General features: G+C 49.0%; 1 protein-coding gene across 2 annotated transcripts in view; it reads right to left on the reverse strand.

The window, feature by feature from the left end:
• LOC140723656 (alpha-2-macroglobulin) overlaps positions 1-23,654 on the reverse strand; it is a 98,656-nt gene that overhangs the window by 44,244 nt on the left and 30,758 nt on the right. For both annotated transcript variants that reach the window (XM_073038222.1, XM_073038223.1), the window contains exons 8-14: positions 19,235-19,364; positions 11,009-11,234; positions 8,829-8,952; positions 7,165-7,286; positions 6,632-6,683; positions 5,298-5,381; positions 4,417-4,593 (exon numbers count right to left, since the gene is read on the reverse strand). In XM_073038222.1, coding sequence (XP_072894323.1) covers positions 4,417-4,593; positions 5,298-5,381; positions 6,632-6,683; positions 7,165-7,286; positions 8,829-8,952; positions 11,009-11,234; positions 19,235-19,364 — 915 coding nt within the window. The remainder of the gene's footprint in view (positions 1-4,416; positions 4,594-5,297; positions 5,382-6,631; positions 6,684-7,164; positions 7,287-8,828; positions 8,953-11,008; positions 11,235-19,234; positions 19,365-23,654) is intronic.

Consider the following 23,654-nt stretch of genomic DNA (forward strand, 5'->3'; position numbering starts at 1 on the left):
CTAAACTATTTTCCCGTCTAGTTCCAATTTCCGGCTTTTTTCCGATATCCCTTGATACCCTGACTAATTAGATACCTGGCAATCTCCTCCTTATAAACCCTCAAGGATTGGACCTTCACAGCTGTATATGACAACGAATTCCATAAGTCCACGACCCTCTGGCTAAAAAAAATTCTCCTCATCACTGTTTTAAATGTATACCTTCTAATTCTAAGACTGTGACCTCTTGTCCTGGACTCACCCACCAAAGGAAACAGCCTTTCCACATCTACTCTGTCTAATCCTTTCAGCATTTGAAATGTTTCTATGAGATCCCCTCTCATTCTTCTATACTCTAATGAATACAATCCAAGAGCCGACAAACGCTCCTCATATGCTAGTCCCTCCATTCCAGGAAACATCCTCGTGAATCTTCTGAACTCTCTCAAACATTAACATATCCTTTCTAAGATAGGGGCCCAAAACTGCACACAGTGTTCCAAATGGGGTTTCACCAGTACCCCATAGAGCCTCAACAACACCTCCTTACTCTTATACACTATTCCTCTTGAAATGAATACCAACATAGCATTCGCTTTCCTTACTGCCGATTCAACCTGGTGGTTAACCTTTAGGGTATCCTGCACTAGGACGCCCAAGTCTCTTTCCATTTCCGATTTTTGAATTGTCTCCCCATCTAAATAATAATCTGCCCGATTGTTTCTTCTTACAAGATGTACAACCGTACATTTCTCAACAGTATATCTCATCTGCAATTTCTTTGCCCACGCTCCTAAACTGGCCGAGTCTCTCTGTAACCTTTCCGTTTCTTCAACACTTATAGACAATAGACAATAGGTGCAGAAGTAGACCATTCGGCCCTTCGAGCATGCACCGCCATTTTGAGATCATGGCTGATCATCTACTATCAATACCCGATTCCTGCCTTGTCCCCATATCCCTTGATTCCCCTATCCATAAGATACCTATCTAGCTCCTTCTTGAAAGCATCCAGAGAATTGGCCTCCACTACCTTCCGAGGCAGTGCATTCCAGACCCCCACAACTCTCTGGGAGAAGAAGTTTTTCCTTAACTTCGTCCTAAATGACCTTATTCTCAAACCATGCCCACTGGTACTGGACTCTCCCAGCATCTGGAACATATTTCCTGCCTCTATCTTGTCCAATCCCTTAATAATCTTATATGTTGCAATCAGATCCCCTCTCAATCTCCTTAATTCCAGCGTGTACAAGCCCAGTCTCTCTAACCTCTTTGCGTAAGACAGTCCTGACATCCCAGGAATTAACCTTGTGAATCTACGCTGCACTTCCTCTACAGCCAGGATGTCCTTCCTTAAACCTGAAGACCAAAACTGTACACAATACTCCAGGTGTGGTCTCACCAGGTCCCTGTACAAATGCAAGAGGATTTCCTTGCTCTTGTACCTCAATTCCCTTTGTAATAAAGGCCAACATTCCAAAGCCTTCTTCACTGCCTGCTGCACTTGCTCATTCACCTTCAGTGACTGATGAACAAGGACTTCTAGATCTCTTTGTATTTCTCCCTTACCTAACTTTACACCGTTCAGATAATAATCTGCCTTCCTGTTCTTACTTCCGAAGTGGATAACCTCACACTTATTCACATTAAACGTCATCTGACAAGTATCTGCCCACTCACCCAGCCTATCCCAGTCACCCTGAATTCTCCTAACATCCTCATCACATGTCACACTGCCACCCAGCTTAGTATCATCAGCAAATTTGCTGATGTTATTTTCAATGCCTTCATCTAAATCGTTGACGTAAATCGTAAACAGCTGTGGTCCCAATACCGAGCCCTGTGGCACCCCACTAGTCACCACCTGCCATTCCAAGAAACACCCATTCACCGCTACCCTTTGCTTTCTATCTGCCAACCAGTTTTCTATCCACTTCCTGCTCCTCCACCTATCTTGGTATCATCCGCAAACTTAGCCACAAAACCATTTAATCCATAATCTAAATAATCGATGTACAGTGTAAAAGGTAGAGGCCCCCAACACCGACCCCTGCGGAACACCACTAGTAACTGGCACCCAACCAGAACAGGATCCCTGTATTCCCACTCTTTGCTTTCTGCTTATCAGCCACTGCTCCAGCCATTCCAATAACCTTCCTGTAATTCCATGGGCCCTCATTTTATTAAGTAGCCTCTTATGCGGCACCTTATCAAAGGTCTTTTGATTATCCAAATACACAACATCCACAGCCTCTCCCTTGTCAATCTTATTCGAGATAACCACAAAAAATTCCAATAGGTTGGTGAGGCAGGATCTTCCCTTCATGAAACCATGCTGACTTGGGCCTATCTTGTCAAGGTAACTCAATCTCATCCTTGAGGATCGACTCCAGTAATTTTCCAATAGGTCTGTAATTTTCTTTTTGCTGTCTCTCCCCTTTCTTAAACAATGGAAACAACCAGCAGGCTCTTGAACAACAGTAGATAGCCGTATTCATTTAAGGATAATAGCGTGTTATATTTCGCTATGTATTTATATCTCCGTTTGCACATTTTGCTTATAGTTTACAGTTACTGTTCTATAGATTTCCTAAATATGCCGCAGGAAAAGGAATCCCAGGTTCGCATGTGGTGAAATGTACGTACTCTGGTAATAATTCGTTACTGTGAACACTGATCTTTGAACATTCCCTGACACTTGCCTTTCCTGTAATTTATTTACTTTAATTATCATAGTAATTTTAAAAATGCAGTTCTTCTGTCACAAAACAACAAATTTCATATTGAAGAGGATGATGTAATGAATCTTACTCTAATTCTTGAATGAATAATTCACAATTACAGAGACTAAGAGAGTGACAGACAGAGAGGGGAAGGTGGGGGGGGGGAGAGAGATTGGGGATAGATACAGAGGGACACAAATGCACCCGGAAATACACAGAGAGCCACAGGGTGAGAGAAAGACACGGAGAGACACAGAGACACACAGAGTCACACAGAGACACAGAGTGAGAGAGAAAGACGGAGAAATACAGATAGACAGAGGAAGAAAACACGCTGAGAGACACAGGGACAGAGAGATACAGAAAGATACAGCGGGAGAGAGAGAGAGACAGAGAACGCGGAGAGAGACACACACAGCAAGAGACACAAAGAGAATCACGGAAATGAAGGGAGACATGGAGACACTGAGAGAGACGCAGTGACAGAGTTCGACACACACAGAGGCTGACGCACAGAGTCACAAAAACATGGTCTCCATCACTCTCTCTCTCTCTACCTCATACACAGACAGCAATTCCTCTCTTAGATATACAATTTCCCTTGAAGCACACAGTGTATGGGGTGCCACACAGTAAGGCACATGCACAACCATTCTCTCTCTCTTTCTCTCTCTCTCTCCTCTCCCTCAATTTCTCTCTTTTCCTTCCTGCTCTCTTTCTCTTGTCCTCCCTCTCTCTTTCTCTTCGTTTTCTCGTCCTCCGTCTCTCCCGCTGTCTCTCTCTCTCCCTCTCTCTCTCTCTCTCTCTCTCTCTCTCTCTCTCTCTCTCTCTCTCTCTCCCTCCCTCTCTCTCTCCCTCTCTCTCTCTCTCTCTCTCTCTCTCTCTCTCTCTCTCTCTCTCTCTCTCTCTCTCTCTCTCTCACTCACTGACATACACTTACAAGGACCTTCCCCTCACTTCCACGTCCTCACAAAATGTCAATTAATGATTCTATTGGGTCTATTCTCTATTGGAATCATTTGTTTTTTTGCGTGCAAATAGTAAGGATTTTAGCAAGATTAAAATTGTAATTACTGACATTTTTAACGCGTATATTTTCACAATACATGATGGGTGTTTCCTCTAACTGGTGACAAAGTGGTACGACAGTCACAACCGTCTGTAACCATTTCATTTTCCATTGGTCTGGTGTTAACACATGACACACCTGCTGCTTTAATTGACTGTGGTTTTAATTCTGCCTTTGCTTGTCTCAGGGATGTGGCCTCGTCCCCGTGATGTGGTGTTCTCTCTCGGATGTGGTTTTGTCCCAGGGATGTAGCCTTATCTCATGGACGAGGCCTTGTCTCAGGGATGTGATCTTAAAAGTGTCAGTCTGCACAAGTCACTACCTTGTCTTTCTCTGAGGTTTCTTTATCTAGTTTCACATAATCTTTGCCTGTTCCTTTCTTTAAACTTTAAAATAAATGATCGCGAAGCAATTCATTCTTGTACTCTTAAAAGAGTCAGAGGATCTGAGCCTCTCTCTCTCTCTCTCTCTCCTCTCTCTCTCTCTCTCTCTCTCTCTCTCTCTCTCACTCTCTCTCTCTCTCTCTCTCTCCTCTCTCTCTCTCTCTCTCTCTCTCTCCTCTTTTCTCTCCTCTTTTCTCTCCTCCCCCCCCCCTTCCTCACGGGCCTGGTGCGAGGGGCAGACAGACCAGGGCCGGCGATTTACCTGTCCGCAAGAAGCCGAGAGCTTTATCCTTGATTTTGGACGTGAGCTGGTGCGTCTTCTGGAGGTAACTCAGCACATAGATGTTGGGGGCGAACTTCACCATGTTCTGCTCACCACAGCCCGTGGGCAGTTTGAGCAAATGATCCAGATTTTCCATCGCGCTTCCCATGAGGTCACCTGCAGTTGAGAGGGAGGGGTCACGGCGTCACGGATCGTAACCCAATCGGAATGAGGACCTCATGTTTCTAGAACCTCTGACCCAACCTCGGAAACCCACCCCATTTCACGTACCGCAGCAATTTAGGTTACTACACACCCCGCTGTGTCTTTTTCTTTTACAGAACTATAAAAGTTTCCTTACATCTCAATTACACAAGGTACAAATATTCAGCATTTACAAGACAGTGAGTAGACTTAAATTAAAATATGGTCACTACTGTCTATTGGACAATTGATATCATGGAGGTCCCACCGCTCCTGACAGTCCCCCAATGTACCCATTGCGACGGCATGCTCGCTGTCCAAGGACAGCCGGGCACGAGCGTACACTCGAAAAAGGGGGCAGGCATTCGGCCCGGGCAACGCCCTCTACTTTACACCGCCTCGATCCGCGAACATCTATCTTGTTCAGGGCCTAGGAACAAGCCCACCAGGAGATTATCTTCACGACCCGCTCACTTCCGAACTGGGTGCTCTTATATGAGAACCGCGGGACAATAGTTCAACCAGAACCTTGGCAGCAGCCCCTTGAAAAACTCAAGAAGGGGCTGCATCCTCTCATGTTCCGAGTAAACGTGGAATACGGACTCAGAATGGACGGGTGGACGGGCTGTCATTGAACCTGCTCAAAAACCTGTTGGGTGGTACTGCCTGATCCTTACCCAGCACGGTGACGTAGGCTCTGGCCGATCGTTCCACCACGTCTTCTGGGACCTGGAGATGGATCTTCTCGGTGATGTCTTTCCCTGAGGGTGAGACAAAAGAACAGGTCCTACTCATGGGCCTTTGGTAAGAGGAGGGTCTCTCCCCTCCAACCTTGCTGTGACCACCCTCCCCACAACAACACTACAGCATTGGTTCATTTTCTGGTTTACGCCCAGTGGCCACTTTATGAGGTATCCCTGTACACCTGCTCGTTAATGCAAACATCTCATCAGCCAATAACACGGGAACAACTCAATGCATCAAAGCATGTCGACGTGGTCAAGAGGTTCAGTTCTTGTTCAGACGAAACCGGAACAGGGTTGGAATAGTGACCTAAAAGACTTTGACGGTGTTGTTAAGAAGCCGCATATGGTGTTAATAAGAAGGTGTGTTGTGTGTTGGCCTTCATCAGCCGTGGGGGCTGAATTCAAGAGCCGTGAGGTAATGTTACAGCTATACAAGACCTTATTTTGACCCCACTTGGAGTACTGCGTACAGTTCAAGTCTCCTCACTGCAGGAAGGATGTGGAAACTATAGAAAGATTGCAGAGAAAATTTAGAAGGACGTTGCCTGGATTGGAGAGAATGCCTTATGAAAATAAGTTGAGTGAACTTGCTCGTTTCTCCTTGGAGCGACTGTGGATGAGAGGTGACCTGATAGAGGCGTATAGGATGATGAGAGGTAGCGATCGTTTGGATAGCCAGAAGCATTTTCCCAGGGCTAAAATTGCTAACACGAGGGGTATAGTTTTACGGTGCTAGGAAACAGAGACAAGAAGTAAGATGTTTTTTTTCACACAGAGAGTGGTGGGCGTGTGGAATGCATTGCCGGCGACAGTGGTGAAGGCGGATAAACTAGGGTCTTTTAAGGGACTCTTAGGTAGTTAAGTGGAGCTTAGAAACACAGAGAGCAGGGGAATTGTAGGCAGTTTCTAATGTAGCTTTCATGGTCGGCACATCATTGTGTGCCGAGGGCCAGATATGCTGTAAATTTCTATGTTCGATGTTGTTTGACCGTGGAATGATTGTTGGTGCCAGATGGGATGGCTTGAGTATTTCAGAAACTGCTGACCTCCTGGAATTTTTCGCAGATAACAGAGAATGGTGTGGAAAAAGTTCAGTGAGCGGCAGTTTAGTGGGTGAAAGCGCCTTGTTAATGAGAGAGGTCATTAAATGACCAGACTGGTTCAAGCTGACAGGGAGACGACAGTAACTCAGTCAAGCCCTAATGGTTCACCGAGGCACGGATAGGAACCTCGGAATCGATATCAGCCTGCGGAGATCCACCTACCAGCAGGACAGAGCAAGGAGCTGTGCGACAACTCGGTCTCTGAGCCTTCGGGCTGCGGAGAGAGAGACATGGAGTGAGACTCAGTGAAGGGCAAAGACGGACGGAGGGAGGAGGGGAATGAAGAAGGGATTGAGGGGATGAGGAAGGGAGTGAGGGGATGGAGGGGGATTGAGGACTGTGAATGAAGAAAAGCGAGGAACGGGGAGGGAGAATTGTGGGCTGTGAGTGAGGAGCAGAAAGGAATAGGAATGAGGTGATAGAGGGAAGATTTTGACGGATTGAGGGAGGACTGAGTAGAATTCAGGGTTGTAAATGAGGGAGGAATGAGGAAGGGTGAGGGCAGTGAATGAGGAGGAGTAAGGGATAGGAGTGAGGTGAGTGAAGGAGGGTTTTGACAGGGAACGAGGGAGGAGTAAGGGATAATGAAGGTCAGGACCGCAAGAGAAAGCGACACAGGGATATGGTGTGTGGGGGTGGCGTCCCCAGGAGGGGACGGACTCTGGCTCCGGGTAGCCGTGGAGACCCGCGCTGACCTCGATAATCAGCGGCTTGCGGATGATGTCGACGGCTCCCTTCGGCGGGACGACGACAACTTCGTTCCCACAAAGGGTGGACGAGTGGACAGACTCTGCCCGTACAGTGATGTTCACCTCGCCTGGGGACAAACAGAGAGGGTGAGTGGAATAGAGTGAGGAGGGAATGTAGGGAGGCGAGAAATGGAGCGCGAGAAGAGGACTTCAGGTGATGGGACGGAGAAAGGTAGAAAGGGAGGCGGAAAGACGGGCAACGGAAAGAGAGAACGACACTCCTCTCTCCCTAACCTAGGGGCCAGTGAGACTGTGATGGGGAACAGGCACCCGGGTCTAATTCACCCCTCCCTTCCTCCCTAACCCAGAGGACGTTGGGGTAGGGATAGGGAACGGACACCCGGTGATGATTCACTAACCCAGAGGTCGGTGGGACTGCAATGGGGAACGGGAATCTGCGGCTGATTCACGCCCCGCCCTCCCTCCCGAATACAAGGGTCAGTGGGACAGGGATAGTGAGAGGCAACACGGTGCTGAACCTCCCTCCCGAAATAGGCGTCTGTGGTACACGGATGGGGAACGGAAACCCGAGCATAATTCCTAGCCTCCCTCTGTACCTTACCCAGGGCTCGGTGTGACAGCGATGGGGAGAGGGAACGTGCGGCTGGTTCTCCACTCCCCTCCCCGAACGCCCTCCCTAACCCAAGGGTTGGTGGGACAGGGCAGGGAAGAGCGAAGGTGGGCGGAATCGCTCCCCCACTCTCCCTAGCCCAGTAATCGGTGGAAATGGAACGGGAATAGGGTTCTGAGTCACCCACTCCCTCCCTCACTAAACAAGGGGCCGGTACAATATGGAGAAAAGCCCGGGCTGATTTACCTCCTCCCTCTCTCCATAACCTAGGGGTCTAATAGGGCAGTGCTGGGGAACGGGAATCTGAGGGTGATTCACCCCGCTTCCTCTCCCTAATAAGTCGGTGGGACAGTATTGTGCAACGGGAACCCGGGTCCGATTCACACTCTCCCTCCCTACCTAATCGTGGGGTCAGTGGTACAGGTATGGGCAACTGAAACCCAGCCCTGATTCACACCCTCCCTCTCTCCGTAAACCCAGCGGTCGGTGGGATAAGGATGGGGAGCAGGAACCCGGGGCTGATTCACCACACCTCCCTCACACTATAACCCAGGTGTTAGTGGGACAGGGATCAGGAGAGTTTATCCAGCGCCGAATTAACCCCTTCCTTCTCTAACCCCGTGTTCAGTGGGGACAGGGATGGGTAGAGGAACCCTCGGGCTGATTCAACCCCTCCTTCCCTCACTAACCTAGCGGTTGGTGGGGCAGTGATCCGGAGAGGGAACCCAGAGCCAAAGTAACCCCCTCCCCCCATTCCATCTTATTCCAGGTTCGGTAGGAGAGGGATGGGGAACAGGAACTCAGGGATGATTCACCTCCACCACCCCCCCCCCTCCCAATCACGGTGTCTATGGGACAGAGCTGGGGACGGGAAACCGGGGCTGATTCATCCCCTCCCTCCACGGTGTCGATGGGATGTAATTGGGAACGGGAACCCGGGGATGATTCACCTCCACCTCCCCCCCCCCAACCACGGTGTCGATGGGACAGAGAAGTGGCTGATTCATCCTGATGTTCAGAGACCGCACATTGGACTCACCCATCCCCGAGGCGGTCAGATTCCAACTGACGGTTACGCTGTCCTTGGACAGGACGCATACTTCATGTTCACGGTTGGAGAACGTCATATCGAAGCCCTCAGCTTCAACCAGGGTGACCTTGACCTTGTGACGGTGGGAGAAAGAGAAGGGGAGATGGGCGTCAACTGGGAACTCGAGGTGCGGACAAGCCGGCCAAGACGGTGCCCATAGACAACACGCAGTCCGGATGGGCAGATGGGGAGAATAAGGAACGCTGTAGGAGGGGGTGAAGCGGGATCGCTGTGGAAGGGGTCGAGGAGGGAACGTTGTTGCAGGACGAATAGGGAACTGTGGGAGGGCTGTAGAAGGAGTTGAGGAAGGAATGCCGCGGGAGGGTGTGAAGAGAGCGCGCTGTGGATGGGGTGAGGCGGGTAAGCTGTGGGAGGGTGAGGAGGGAACCGTGGAAGGAGGAAAGAGGGAATGCTGTGGGAGGGTGAGGAGGGATCCGTGGGAGGAGGAAAGAGGGAATGCTGTGGGAGGGTGAGGAGGGATCCGTGGGAGGAGGAAAGAGGAAATGCTGTGGGAGGGTGAGGAAGGAATGCTGAGAGAGTGTGTCGAGAAATTAATGTTGTGGGAGAGGGTGAGGAGGGAACGCTGTGGGAGAGGGTGAGGAGGGAACGCTGTGGGAAGAGTGTGAAGAGGGAATGCTGTTGGAGGGATTTGAGCAGGTAACGCTGTGGGAGGGGTGAGGTAGGAACGCTGTGGGAGAGGGTGAGGAGGGAACGCTGTGGGAAGAGGGTGAAGAGGGAATGCTGTTGGAGGGATTTGAGCAGGTAACGCTGTGGGAGGGGTGAGGAATTAACGCTGTGGGAGAGGGTGAGGAAAGCACGCTGTGACGGGGGTGAGGAGGGAACTCTGTGGGAGTGGGTAAGGAGGGAACGTTGTGGGAGAGGGTGAGGAGGGACCGCTGTGGGAGGGAAGTGAGGGGGGAACCATCTGAGACGGGGTGTGAAGGAACGCTGTGGGAGGGAGTGAGGAAAGAACATTGTGGGGGTGAGGAGGTAATGCTGTGGGAGGGTGTGGAGGGAACACTGAGGGAGTGGTTGAGGAAAGGACGTGGTGAGAGGGAGTTCGGTAGGGAATACTGTACGAGGGGTGATGAGGGAACACTGGGAGCGACCGAGGAGAGAATGCTGAGGGAGGGGGGTCGAGAAATTAACGCTATGAGAGGGGGTGCAGAGGAAACCCTTTCGGAGGAGGCTCAGGGGGATCGCTGCGGGAGAGGGTGAGGAAGGTAAGATGTGGGAGAAGTGATGAGGGGATGTTGTGGAAGAGGCTGAAGAGGGAAGGCTGTAGCTAGTGGTGTGGAGGGAATACTGTGGAGTGGTGGGGAAGTAACGCTGTGGCTGGGATGAGTGGAGGGAACGCTGTGGGATGGAGTTGATGAGGGAACACTGTGGGAGGGGGTGTGAAGGCACTCCGTGGTTCTCAGTGAGGAAGGAAAGCTGTGGGAGAGGGTATTGAAGAAACGCTGTTGGAGGGGGTGAGGACTGAACTCCATGGGAGGGGTGAGGAGGGAAGGCTGTGGGAGGGGTAAAAAGTGAACGCTGTGGTGGGGTCGAGAATGGAACACTGTGGGAGGGGGCTGATGAGGAAAACAGCGTGGGAGGGGTCCAATATGGAACACCGTGGGAGGGGCTGAGGAAAGAGTGCTGTGGAGGGAGTTGAAGAATTCTTTGGAAGATGGTTGTGCGCGAAAGCAGTGGGGGGGGGGGAAGGAAATGGGACTGTGTGAGCAATTAACGCTGTGGGAGGGGGTGAGAAAGGAACGTTGGGACTGTGTGAGCAATTAACGCTGTAAGAGGGAGTGAGGATTGAATGCTACGTGATGCGCTGAGGAGGGAGCGCTGGGAGGGATTGAGGAGGGGAGCCCTGCCTGTGGGATGAGGAGGGAATGCTATGTGAGGCGCTGAGGACGAAACGCTAGAAGGGAGGAGGGGTCTCTTCCGGTGGCCGTGAAGGGGGTTACTGTGGTAGGGGCTGAGGAGGGAATGCTGGGTGGCAGCAATGAGGAAAGTTGTGAAAGAATAGCGGAATACCGCTGAGGGAGCATCTGGCACTCAGTCAGTTGAGGGACCAGTTGGGATTTGACTCCGTGAGGGTCCCAAATTCGGCGGAACACCCAGCGCCTCCCCCTTACCATTAGACTCTCCGCCATGTAGTTGAAGACCTTCGCTTTGAGGGAGAAGCCCTCGGTCCTTACGACGGAGTAGGGCAGCACCAGGTCCACGAAGAAGGGCTTAAAGGCGAACAGAGACACTGTGTCCGAGAGCCCAAAGCCTGCGTCCCCGCTGCAGAACGCACTCCCCTTCCACTCGGTGATGGCGTCCGGGACCGTGACTTCAAGGTTGGTGTGTCCGGTGGAACTGTGCGCAGCGAGGATGGATGTGCGGGTGAGATAGAGGCCGCTCGATCCATCCACTTTCGGCCCTCCCACACAAGGCAGAATCGCAGAGATGTGGTCCCGCACCCATACCGACGGGATCCCACCCTCCACCCGAAGCAGTTCCAGAGATGTGTGACCCTCTCTCCTGTACACTCCTTGTTATCTCTGTGACAACCCTCCCCTCCTGCACCTTCTCCACGTCAACCTCCCACCCCTACGCCACTCCACGTCTTCGACACCCACCCTCCCCTATACCGCTCCCCATCTCCATCACATTCTCCCTCCCGTACACATCTCCCCGTCTCCGTCACCACCTCGCACCCCTGCATCCATCCCCGTCTCCGTCACTCAATAGACAATAGCTGGAGGAGTAGGCCATTCGACCCTTCTAGCCAGCACCGCCATTCACTGTGATCATGGCTAATCATACACAATCAGTACCCCGTTCTTGCCCTCTCCCCATACCCTTGACCCCGCTATCTATAAGAGCTCTATCTAACCCTCTCTTGAAAGCAGCTAGAGAATTGGCCTCCACTGCCTTCTGGGGCAGAGCATTCCACATATCCACCACTCTCTGGGTGAAAAAGTTTTTCCACATCTCAGTTCTAAATGGCCTACCCCTTATTCTTAAACTGTGGCCTCTAGTTCTGGAATCACCCATCAGCGGGAGCATGCTTCCTGCCTCCAGCGTGTCTTATATGTTTCAATCAGATCCCCTCTCATATTTGTAAATTCCAGTGTATACAAGCCCAATCGCTCCAATCTTTCAACATATGACAGTCCCGCCATTCCGGGCACTAACCTTGTGAACCTATGCTGCACTCCCTCAATAGCAAGAATGTCCTTCCTCAAATTTTGAGACCAAAACTGAACACAATACTCCAGGTGAGGTCTCACCAGGGCCCTGTACAGCTGAAAAAGGCCATCTTTACTCCTATACTCAATTCCTCTTGTTATAAAGGCCACCATGCCATTTGCTTTCTTCACTGCCTGCTGCACCTGCATGCTTGCTTTCATTGACCGATGTACAAGAACACCTAGATCTTATTGTACATCCCCTTTTCCTAACTTGACTACATTTAGATAGTAATCTGCCTTCCTGTTCTTGCCACCAAAGTGGATAACCTCACATTTATCCACATTAAACTGCATCTGCCATACATTCGCCCACTCACTTAGCCTGTCCAAGTCACCCTGCATTCTTATAACATCCTCCTGACATTTCACACTGCCACCCAGCTTTGTGTCATCAGCAAATTTGCTAATGTTACTTTTAATCTCTTCATCTAAATCATTAATGTATATTGTAAACAGCTGCGGTTCCAGCACCGAAACTCGCGGTACCCCACTGGTCACAGCCTGCCATTCCGAAAAGGACCCGTTAATCGCTACTCTTCGTTTCCTGTCAGCCAGCCAATTTTCAATCCATGCCAGTACTCTGCCTCCAATACCATGTGCCCTAATTTTGCCCACTAATCTCCTATGTGGGATTTTATCAAAGGCTTTCAGAAAGACCAGGTACACTACATCCACTGGCTCTGCCTTGTCCATTTTCATAGTTACATTCTCAAAAAACTCCAGATTAGTCAAGCATGATTTTCCCTTCATAAATCCATGCTGACTCGGACTGATCCTTCTACTGCTATCCAAATGTGTCGTAATTTCCTTTTTTATAATTGACTCTAGCATCTTTCCCACCACCGACGTCAGGCTAACCGGTGTATAATTCCCTGTTTTCCCTCTCCCTACTTTCTTGTAAAGTGGGACAACATTAGTCACCCTCCAATCAGCAGGAACTGTTCCTGAATCTATAGAACATTGGAAAATGATTATCAATGCGTCCACGATTTCTACAGCCATCTCCTTAATTACCCTGGGATGCAGACCATCAGGTCCCGGGGACTTATCAGCCTTCAGACCCAAGAGTCTATCCATCATCGTTTCTTGCCTAATATAAATTTCCTTCAGTTCATCCATTACCCTAGTTTCTTTGGCCACTATTACATCTGGGAGATTGTTTGTGTCTTCCCTACTGAAGACAGATCCAAAGTACCTGTTCAACTCATCTGCCATTTCCTTGTTCCCCATAATAAATTCACCCGTTTCTGTTTTCAATGGCCCAATTTTGGTCTTAACTATTTTTTTTTTTCACATACCTAAAGAAGCTTTTACTATCCTCCTTTATATTCTTGGCTAATTTACCTTCGTACCTCATTTTTCCTCCGCGTATTGCCTTTTTTGTTATCTTCTGCTGCTCTTTAAAAGCTTCCCATTCCTCCGGCTTCCCGCTCATCTTTGCTATGTTGTACTTATTTATTTTTTATTTTTATACTGTCCCTTACTTCCTTCGTCAACCACGCCCGCCCCTTACTCCCCTTAGGATCTTTCTTCCTCTTTGGAATGAACCGATCCTGCACTTTCTGCATTATTCCCAGAAATACCTACCACTGCTGTTCCACTGTCCTCCCTGCTAGGGTATTGATCCATTGAACTTTGGCCAGTTCCCCCCTCATAGCTCCATAGTTCCTCTTGTTCAACTGTAATACTGACGCATCCCATTTTCCCTTCTCCTTCTCAAATTGTAGGTTAAAACAAATCATATTATGGTCACTAACTCCTAATGGCTCCTTTACCTCGAGGTCCCTGATCAAATCCGGTTCATTGCACAACACTAAATCTGGAATTGGCTTCTCCCTGCTCGGCTCCAGTACAAGCTGTTCTAAGAATCCATCTCAGGGGCACTCCACAAACTCCTTTTCTTGGGGTACAGTCCAGTCCACTCCCTTACATCCCTCCTCCCTCCCCTCCTCGTCTCTCTCACCCCCTCCTGCCCCTGCAGCCCTCCCTGTCTCCGTCAACCCTTCCCGCCCCTCCTCTCTCTCCGGCATCTACAATCCTCTACATTTTTGCAAACACCACCACCCGCAGGATATTCGATATGGTGTGGAGACCCTCTACCTCACAGGGAGACGTTTTCCCTGGAACTCTGTGAGGAGGTCTCGGATCCCGGGCACCATTCCCAGATCAGGGTGGTCCTACCTGACGGGGACCAGGTGCGAGATCTACGTCTCTGGGAAGTATACCCGGACATTTTCTTCAAGGGGACTCGCTCCTGGCTCGGGACCATGGTGTGTGGCAGAGCTCAGAAGCAAAGTAGGTCTAGGCTAATGGCTAATGTCTCAAGTATGGGTGTTTCGTTGTCTGCAACATGAAATATTTGGAATGAAAGCTTCGGGGTGGCCGTGGGAGAGTGGGGGAGGTGGGGACGAAAGTCCGAGGGTCGAAGTCTCTGGGCCGGTGGGCGTTCACAGAGTGGTGTAATCGTGTAAGGTTCTCAGGGGTTCGAACAGCTCAGGAGGTGTTGTTCCTACACCCCGCCCTGCCTCTGCAAACCCATCTATCCCCCTGGCATCAACAGCCTTTCCCCCCGTCTATAATGCCACATAGGACCTAAAGCATTTCGCCATACCCGTAACGCCTTCCAGCGTCTACACCCCTCCCCGTCTCTATATTGCCCCTCAGGACCCAACAACGCTCCCCGTATTATCACCCCATACAAACGCAGCACCACACAGGACTTCATAACCCCCTCTGGACTCTCAGAATAAGCCAGGAAAATATCACAAGGTCACAAGACAAAGGAGCAGAAGTAGGCCGTTCGGCCCATCGAGTCTGCTCCGCCACTCCACCATGAGCTAAACTATTCTCCAGTCTAGTTCCAATTTCCGGCTTTTTTCCCATATCCTTTGATACCCTGACTAATTAGATATCTGCCAATCTCCTCCTTAAAAACCCTCAATGATTGCGCCTCCACAGCTGTATGTGGCAATGAATTCCATAAATCCAAGAAGCTCTCCTCATCTCTGTTTTAAATGGGTACCCTCTAATTCTAAGACTGTGACCTCTTGTCCTGGACTCACCCACCAAGGGAAACAGCCTTTCCGCATCTACTCTGTCCAACCCTTTCAACATTCGAAATGTTTCGATGAGATCCCCTCTCATTCTTCTATACTCTAATGAATACAATCCAAGAGATGACAAACACTGCTCATATGTTAGTCCCTGCATTCCAGGAATAATCGTAGTGAATCTTCTCTGAACCCTCTCCAACATCAGCACATCCTTTTTAAGATAGGGTGCCCAAAACTGCACACAGTATTCCAAATGGGGTCTTACCAGTGCCAAATCGAGCCTCATCAACAGCTCATGACTCTTATACACTATCCTATTGAAATGAATGCCAACATAGCATTCGCTTTCCTTACTGCCGATCCAACCTGGTGGTTAACCTTTAGGGTATCCTGCACTAGGACCCCCAAGTCTCTTTGCACTTCCGATTTTTGAATTTTCTCCCCATCTAAATAATAATCTGCCCGATTGTTTCTTCTTCCAAAATGTACAACCGTACATTTCTCAACATGGTATCTCATCTGCCATTTCGTTGCTCACTCTCCTAAACTGATCAAGTCTTTCTGCAACCTTTCCTTTTTCTTCAACACTTCCTACTCCTCCACCTATCTTGGTGTCATCCGCAAATTTAGCCACAAAACCAGTTACTCCATAATCTAAATCATCAATGCACAGTGTAAAAAAGAAGAGGCCCCAACACAGACCCCTGCGGAACACCACTAGTAACCGGCACCCAACCAGAACAGGATCCCTGTATTCCCACTCTTTGCTTTCTGCCTATCAGCCACTGCTCCAGCCATTCCAATATCCTTCCTGTAATTCCATGGGGCTTCATCTTATTAAGCAGCCTCTCATGCGGCACCTTATCAAAGGCCTTTTGAAAATCCAAATACACAACATCCACAGCCTCTCCCTTGTCAATCTTATTCGAGATAACCACAAAAATCTCCAATAGGTTGGTGAGGCAGGATCTTCCCTTCATGAAACCATGCTGGCTTGGGCCTATCTTGTCATGCACCTCAAGGTAACTCAATCTCATCCTTGAGGATCGACTCCAATAATTTTCCAACTACCGATGTCAGACTAATAGGTCTGTAATCTTTTTTTTTGCCTCCACCCTTTCTTAAACAACGGAACTACATTTACGACCTTCCAGTCCTCCGGAACCGTGGCAGAGTCTACTGATTCCTGGAAGATTATTTCCAATGCCTCCACAACCTCCAAAGCCATCTCCTTCAGAACCCGTGGATGCACCTCATCCAGTCCGGGAGACTTATCTATCCTTAGTCCATTTAACTTCTCAAGCACTTCCTCTCCAGTCATCTTGACTATACCTAATTCTTTTCCCTGAGACCTCTGGCTATCAGGTATTTTGCTAATGTCTTCCACTGTGAAGACTGATGCAAAATACTCATTTAGTTCCTCTGCTATCTCTTTGTTACCCATTATAATTTCTCGGGCATCCTTTTCAATATGTCTGTGTCACTCTTTTACTCTTCATATATATTTTTTAAAACTCAGTGTTCTTTTTATGTTATTTGCCAATTTCCTTTCATAATTATAAATATAACCCAGGGAGTCTGACATCGTAGGGGGAAAGTTATTGGGGGGTATTCTAAGGGGTCAGATGCTGTACATAACTATTCAGATAGACACGGAGTGATTCAGGTTGGTCAGCATGGCTACCTGCGTAGCAGATTATGTCTAAACAATCTTACAGAGTTTTTCGACGATGTTACCAGGAAAGCGGATCAGGTTAAGGTAGTGAATGCTATCTACACGGACTTTAGCGAGGGACTTGACAGGGTCCCGCATGGGAGGTTGGTCAGGAAGGTTTAGTCTCTCGGTATTCAAGATGAGGTAGTACATTGGATTAGACATTGGCTTTGTGGGAGAAGCCAGAGAGTGGTAATTGATGCCATCTAACTAGCAGGCCCTATACCCCACCCATCTCCACACCCATCCGCGTCCACGTCACTCCCTCTTTCCCCGACACCCTTCCCCATCCCATCCCTCCCCTACACACCTTCCCTACTCTACGCTGTCTACCCGACACACCTCTCCGTCACCGTCACCCTGTCTCTTCCTTACACCACCACCCTCCGTCTCCGTCACCCCTCCCTCCCCTAAACCCCTCTCTTCTCTGTTGCCCCTCTTCCCGTACACCTCCCATCTCCGTCACACCTCCCACCCTTACACACCTCTCCGTCTCCTTCACCCCTCCCCTCTAGTACAGCCCTACCCGTCTCTGTCAACCGCTCTCTCCCCTACATTTCTCCCCGTCTCCGTTATTCCCTCCTTCCACTACACCCCTCCCGTCTCTGTCACCGCTCACTCCCCTACACCCCTCTCCATCACCAGCTTTCTCCCATATACTCCTCCCCATCTCTGTCACCATCTCACTCCCCGTTTCCGTCAACCCATCCGTCCCCTACACTTGTCCCGTATCTACCACCTCGCCCTCCCCTACACCTCTCTGCATGTCCATCAACCGTCCGAACCCTGCACTTATCTCCAGCTTCATCGCCAATCCCCCCGTTACTCAACCCGTCTCCATCACTCTCACTCCCCATGTAGATATGGGCACATGGAGTGCGACAGGCTAGCTGTCTTATGTGCTCCAAGAGTTTCTGAATGGGAAGATCTCACAAACTGCTTGGTGAGGGGTGCCATTTCACACTTCTCTGTCTCAACAAAGCCCCTGCAAACCTAACACCTCTCCCTGCTTCCCTTAAACACTCTTGACCCTACATTCCTGCCAGTATCTGTAAGATATCTAGCCGCTATATCCCACCCCACATCAGAAACCTCAAACGGTCCTTATACTCGTCCCCGGAGCATCCTGGACCCTGTGGGTGGCAAATTATTTAATATATAGCAGAGATATTTAAAATATCCATAGCCCCTGGAGATGCACTGGAGGATTGGAGGATATCTAGTGTTGTTCCGTTGCTTAAGAAAGGCTCCAAGTATAAACTAGGAAACGATAGTACAGCGAGACTGAGATCAGTGGTGGTAAAGTTATTGGAAGCTACTCTAATGCACTGGGTATGTAATTATTTGGATTGCCAGGGACTGATTAGTAAAAGTCAGCAAGGCTTTGTATATGCTAGATCATGTCTGCCCAAACTTTTAGAGTTTTTCGAAGAAGTTAACAAAAAATTGATAGCTCAAGGCAATGGATGTTTTCTCTATGGACATTAGCAATACAATCAACAAGGGACGTTGGTCAGGAAGGTTTAGTTGCTTGACATTCAAGATGAGGTAGCAAATTGGATTAGATATTGGTTTTGATGTTAACCAACCACCAGATCCTGCAGCCCACCACGCCTCCGTCAACCCCTCCTTCCCCTACACCCCACCCAGTCTCTGTCACGCCTTCCCTCCAGTACAACCGCCCGTCTCCATCACTCTCTCCCTCCCCTACCCCTCTCCATCTCTGTCACTCCCTTCTTCACCTGCTCCCCTCCCCGTCTCCGTCACTCTCTCCGTCCTCTGCACCCATTACAGTCTCCAACCCATACCTCCCCTAAACCCCCATCTCTGTCACCCCCTCCCTCCTCTACACCCGTACCCGTCACCGTCAACACATCCCTGTCCTCATCACACTGCCTCCATTACACTCTTCCCCATGTCTGTCAGCCCCTCTCTCCCCTTCAACCTCCTCATCTCCGTAACCGTCTCCCTCCACTACACACCTCCCTGTTTCCGTCACTCAACCCCTCCCCTACACCTTTCGTTGTTTCCGTGATGTCCTCCAGTCTCAACACCCCTTACAGTCCCTCTCTCTAGTTTCGTGTTTCTGTCACCCCCTCATCTCTCCTCTGATCCACAATACCCGTATGACCCTTACTCTGTCTGTAACTCAGGTCTGTCCCCACCCCACCTCTCCGTTACCCGGCTAGATCTCCACAATGATCTCTTTCTGAAACAGATGTGCCCATGACCCGGATCCCGGTCGGACCTTCGATGGCGCGGAGACCCTGTTCCTGGCGGGAGATGTATTCTCCAGGGTCCCAGCGAGCGGGTTCTCGAAACCCGGGCACCATTCCCAGTTAACGGAGGTCCTACCTGACAGGGATCAGGTCCCAGATCCATGTCTCTGGGAAGTATTCCCGGACCTTTTCTTCAGGGAGATGGATTGGAGAATAAGCAAGGAATCCTGAATCCATCATCGAGAAAACGTCCGGCACTGCAAGCACTGCAACATGAAATACCCAGTGAAATGCAACCGGCTCTGAAAACGCCCCATGGCAGAATACCTCAGCCGATATCTACAACCCCTTCCAGCCATTAAACCCCTCCCTGTCCCTCCAATGCCCCTCACGACCTAATACCTCTCCCCGTCTCCGTCACCCAGCCTCCACAGTCCAGCCATTATCTGCATACTCCTACAGCCGTTACACCCTGCCCCAACTCTGAAACCTCCAACAGTCCCTACACTTGTCCCCGTACCCTGTGGGAGGCAGTTGCACAATAGCAGAGATATTTAAAACATCCTTAGCCACTAAGGATGTACTAGAGGGTTAGAGGACAGCTAATGTTGCTTCGTTGATTATGAAAGGCTGAAGTATGATCTGGGAAACTATAGTTAAGCGAGTCTGACATCAATAATGGGAAAGTCATTGGAAGCTTTTCTAATGCGCTGGATATATAATTTTGTGGATTCTCAAGGACTGATTAGAAACATAAGAACATAGAAACATAGAAAATCTACAGCACCATACAGGTCCTTCGGCCCACAAAGCTGTGCCTAACATATCCCTAACTTAGAACTACAGAGGCTGTACCAATAGCCCTCTATTTTTCTAAGCTACATGTAGCCATCCAGGAGTCTCTTAAAAGATCCTATCATTTCCGCCTCCACCACCGCTGGCGGCAGCCCATTCGACGCACTCTGTGTAAAAAAGTTCACCCTGACATATCCTCTGCACCAACCTTAAACCTGTGCCCTCTCGTGCTAGCCATTTCAGACCTGGGGGGAAAGCCTCTGACTATCCACATGATCAATGCCTCTCATTATCTCGTACACCTCTATCAGGTCACCACCCATCCTCTGTCGCTCCAAGGAGAAAAGGCCGAGTTCATTCAACCTGTTCTCATAAGGCATGCTCCCCAATACAGACAACATCCTTGTAAATTTCCTCTGCACCTTTCTATGATTTCCAAGTCCTTCCTGTAGTGAGACGACCAGCATTGAGCACAGTACTCCAAATGGGGTCTGACCAGGGTCCTGTATAGCTGCAACGTTACCTCTTGGCTCTTAAACTCAAACCAACGATTAATGAAGGCCAATACACCATACGCCTTCTTAACCACAGAGTCAACCTGCGCAGCTGCTTTGAGTGTCCTATGGACCCGGATCCCAAGATCCCTCTGCCATGAGTCTTACCATTAATACAATATTCTGCCATAATATTTGCTCTACCAAAATGAACCACCTCACACTTACCTGGATTGAACTCCATCTGCCTCCTCTCAGCCCAGTTTTGTATCCTATCACCGTCCCGTATTAACCTCTGACAGCCCTCCACACTATCCACAACACCCCCAATCTTTGTGTCATCAGCAAACGTACTAACCCATCTCTCCACTTCCTCATCCAGGTCATTTATAAAAATCACAAAGAGTACGGGTCCCAGAACAATTCCTGAGGCACGCCACTGGTCACCGGCCTCCATGCAGAAAGTGACCCGTCTGCAACCATTCTTTACCTCCTCTGGGCAAGCTAGCTCTGGATCCACAAAACAATGTTCCCTTGGATTCCATGCCTCCTTACTTCCTCAATAAGCCTTGTGTTAGGTACCTTATCAAATGTCTTGCTGAAATCCATTGACACTACATCTACGGCTCTACCTTTATCAATGTGTTTCGTCACATCGTTAAAAAATTCGGTCAGGCTCGTAAGGCACGACCCGCCCTTGACGAAGCCAAGCTGACTATTCCGAACCATATTACGGCTCTCCAAATGTTCATAAACCCTGCCTCTCAGGATCTTCTCCATTAACTTACAAACTAAGAATCACTGGCTTATAATTTCCTGGGCTATCCCTGCTCCCTTTCTTGAATAAGGGAACAGCATCCGCAACCCTCCAATCCTCCGGAACTTCTTCCGTCCTTATTAGTGATGTAAAGTTCGTTGCCAAAGGCTTAGCAATCTCCTTTCTCCCTTCCCACAGTAGACTTTCCAAAAGCTCCAGCATATCCTGTTCCTTAATATCTACATGCTCAAGCTTTTCAGTCCACTACAAGTCATCCCTACAATACCAAGATCCTTTTCCGTAATGAATACTAAAGCAAAGTATTCATGAAGCTCCTTCGCTATTTCCTCCTGTTCCATACACACATTTCCACTGTCGCGCTTGATTGGTCTTATTCTTCACATACCTGTAGAATGCCTTGGGGGTTTCATTAATCCTGTCCGCCAAGGCCTTCTCATGGCCCCTCCTGGCTCTCCAAATTTCATTCTTAAGCTCCTTCCTGCTCGCCTGACAATCTTCTGCATTTCTATCATTACCTAGTTTTTGAACCTTTCGTAAGCGCTTTTTTCCTTCTTTACTAGATTTACAACAGCCTTTGTACACCACGGATCTTGTACCCTACCATCCTATCCCTGTCTCATTGCAACGTACCTACTCAGAACCTCACGCAAATATCCCCTGAACATTTGTCACATCTCTTCCGTACGTTTATCTGAGAACAACTGTTTCCAATTTATTCTTCCAAGTTCCTGTCTGATAGCATCATATTTCCGATTACTCCATATAAATGTTTCCCTAACTTGTCTGTTCCTATCCCTCTCCAGTGCTATGGCAATGGAGACAGAATTGTGATCGCTATCTCCAAAATGCTCTCCCACTGACAGACCTGATACCTGAGCAGGTTCATTTCCCAATGCCAGATCAAGTACAGCCTTTCTTCTTGTAGGCTTTTTTACATATTGTAAAAAACCACCCCATCTAAACCCCTCACTCCAGGGAGATGCCGATCAATATTTTGGAAATTAAAATCTCCCACCACAACAACCCTGTTATTATTACTCCTTTCCAGAATCTTTCTCCCTATCTGCTCCTCGATGTCCCTGTTACTATTAGGTGGTCTATAAAAAAACACCCAGTAGAGTTATTGACCTCTTCCTATTCCTAACTTCCATCCATAGAGACTCCGTAGACTTTGTGCATTTTACGTCATGTCAGACCAATCATCGAGTTTTTCGAGTACGTTACCAGGAATGTTGATGCCTTAAGGAAGTAGATGGGGTCTACAATAGACATTAGCAATGCATTTTACAAGGTCCTACTTGGGAATCTGGTCAGGAATTTCCCTTCGCTCAGCATTAGGTATTAGCTTTGTGGGAGAAGCCATAGGGTGGTAGTTGATGGCAACCCACTACCACGCCCTACATGCTTCCCAGTCTCCGTTACTCCCTCCTTCCCCTAATCCCCTCCTAGACTCCGTTACCCCCTCACTCCCCGTTTCTGTTAATCCCTTTCTCACGGTCCCCGTCACCTTCTTCTTCCACTATATCCCTCCCCTTCTTCGTCGCCTCTTCACTCCCCAATTCCCCACCTGATCTCTGTTAGAACTCCCTCCCATGCGACACTCCCCGCCTCCGTATTCCCTCGGTTTCCTATATCCCAACGAGTCTTCTTCACCTACTCCTTCCACTAGCTCTCTTCCAATCTTCGTCAACTCCTCTCTTCCATGCGCCCCTCCCCGTCTCCACAGGAATACATAGGTATACAATGATGTGGCAGATAAATGTGTAGCTGAGAATTTGGAACAGGGGGCAGGGATTCAGAATCCTGGAAAATTGGGACATCTTCTGGGGCAGGTGGGAACCGTACAAAAGAGATGGGTTGCTCTTGAATCCGAGGGGGACCAATATTTACGAGAACAATTGGGAGTGGTATAAACTAATATGGGAACCAGGATGATAGAGCAGAGGGCGAGCCAGCAGGATTACAAGTAGATGTTGTTAGGAGGTACAAACGAATAATTGGGCACTAATGCAGACAGAGCAAGCAGTTAAATTGTACCACAAAAGCATAATTCAAAAGGACGAACAATGCATTTCAGAAGGTGCTCCATTTAAATGCACGAAGAATTCAGAATCAGGTGGACGAACTTGTGGTACAGTTAGGGATTGGTTGGTATAATGTTGTGGGCATCACTAAGTCGTGGCTGAAAGAAGGCAAGAGTTGGGAGCTGAACATCAAAGGATGTACTTTGTATAGGAACGACAGACAGGAAGGTATAGGCGGTGGCGTGAATCTGTTGCCAAGAGATGTGATGACCTCATTAGAAAGAGGTGACATAGGGTCAGAGAATGTTGAAACTTTGTGGGTGGGCTTAAAAATTGCAAGGGTAAAAGAACACTATGGACATCATATGTCTCTGACCTGGTGCATGACATCCTGGTACGAGAGGGAAAGCAACCAGAAGTCGTGATATATGTTAGTACCAACGACATGGGCAGAAAGAGGGATGA

This window comes from Hemitrygon akajei, unplaced genomic scaffold (assembly GCF_048418815.1).
Source record: "Hemitrygon akajei unplaced genomic scaffold, sHemAka1.3 Scf000123, whole genome shotgun sequence".
In the NCBI taxonomy this organism is placed as follows: domain Eukaryota; kingdom Metazoa; phylum Chordata; class Chondrichthyes; order Myliobatiformes; family Dasyatidae; genus Hemitrygon; species Hemitrygon akajei.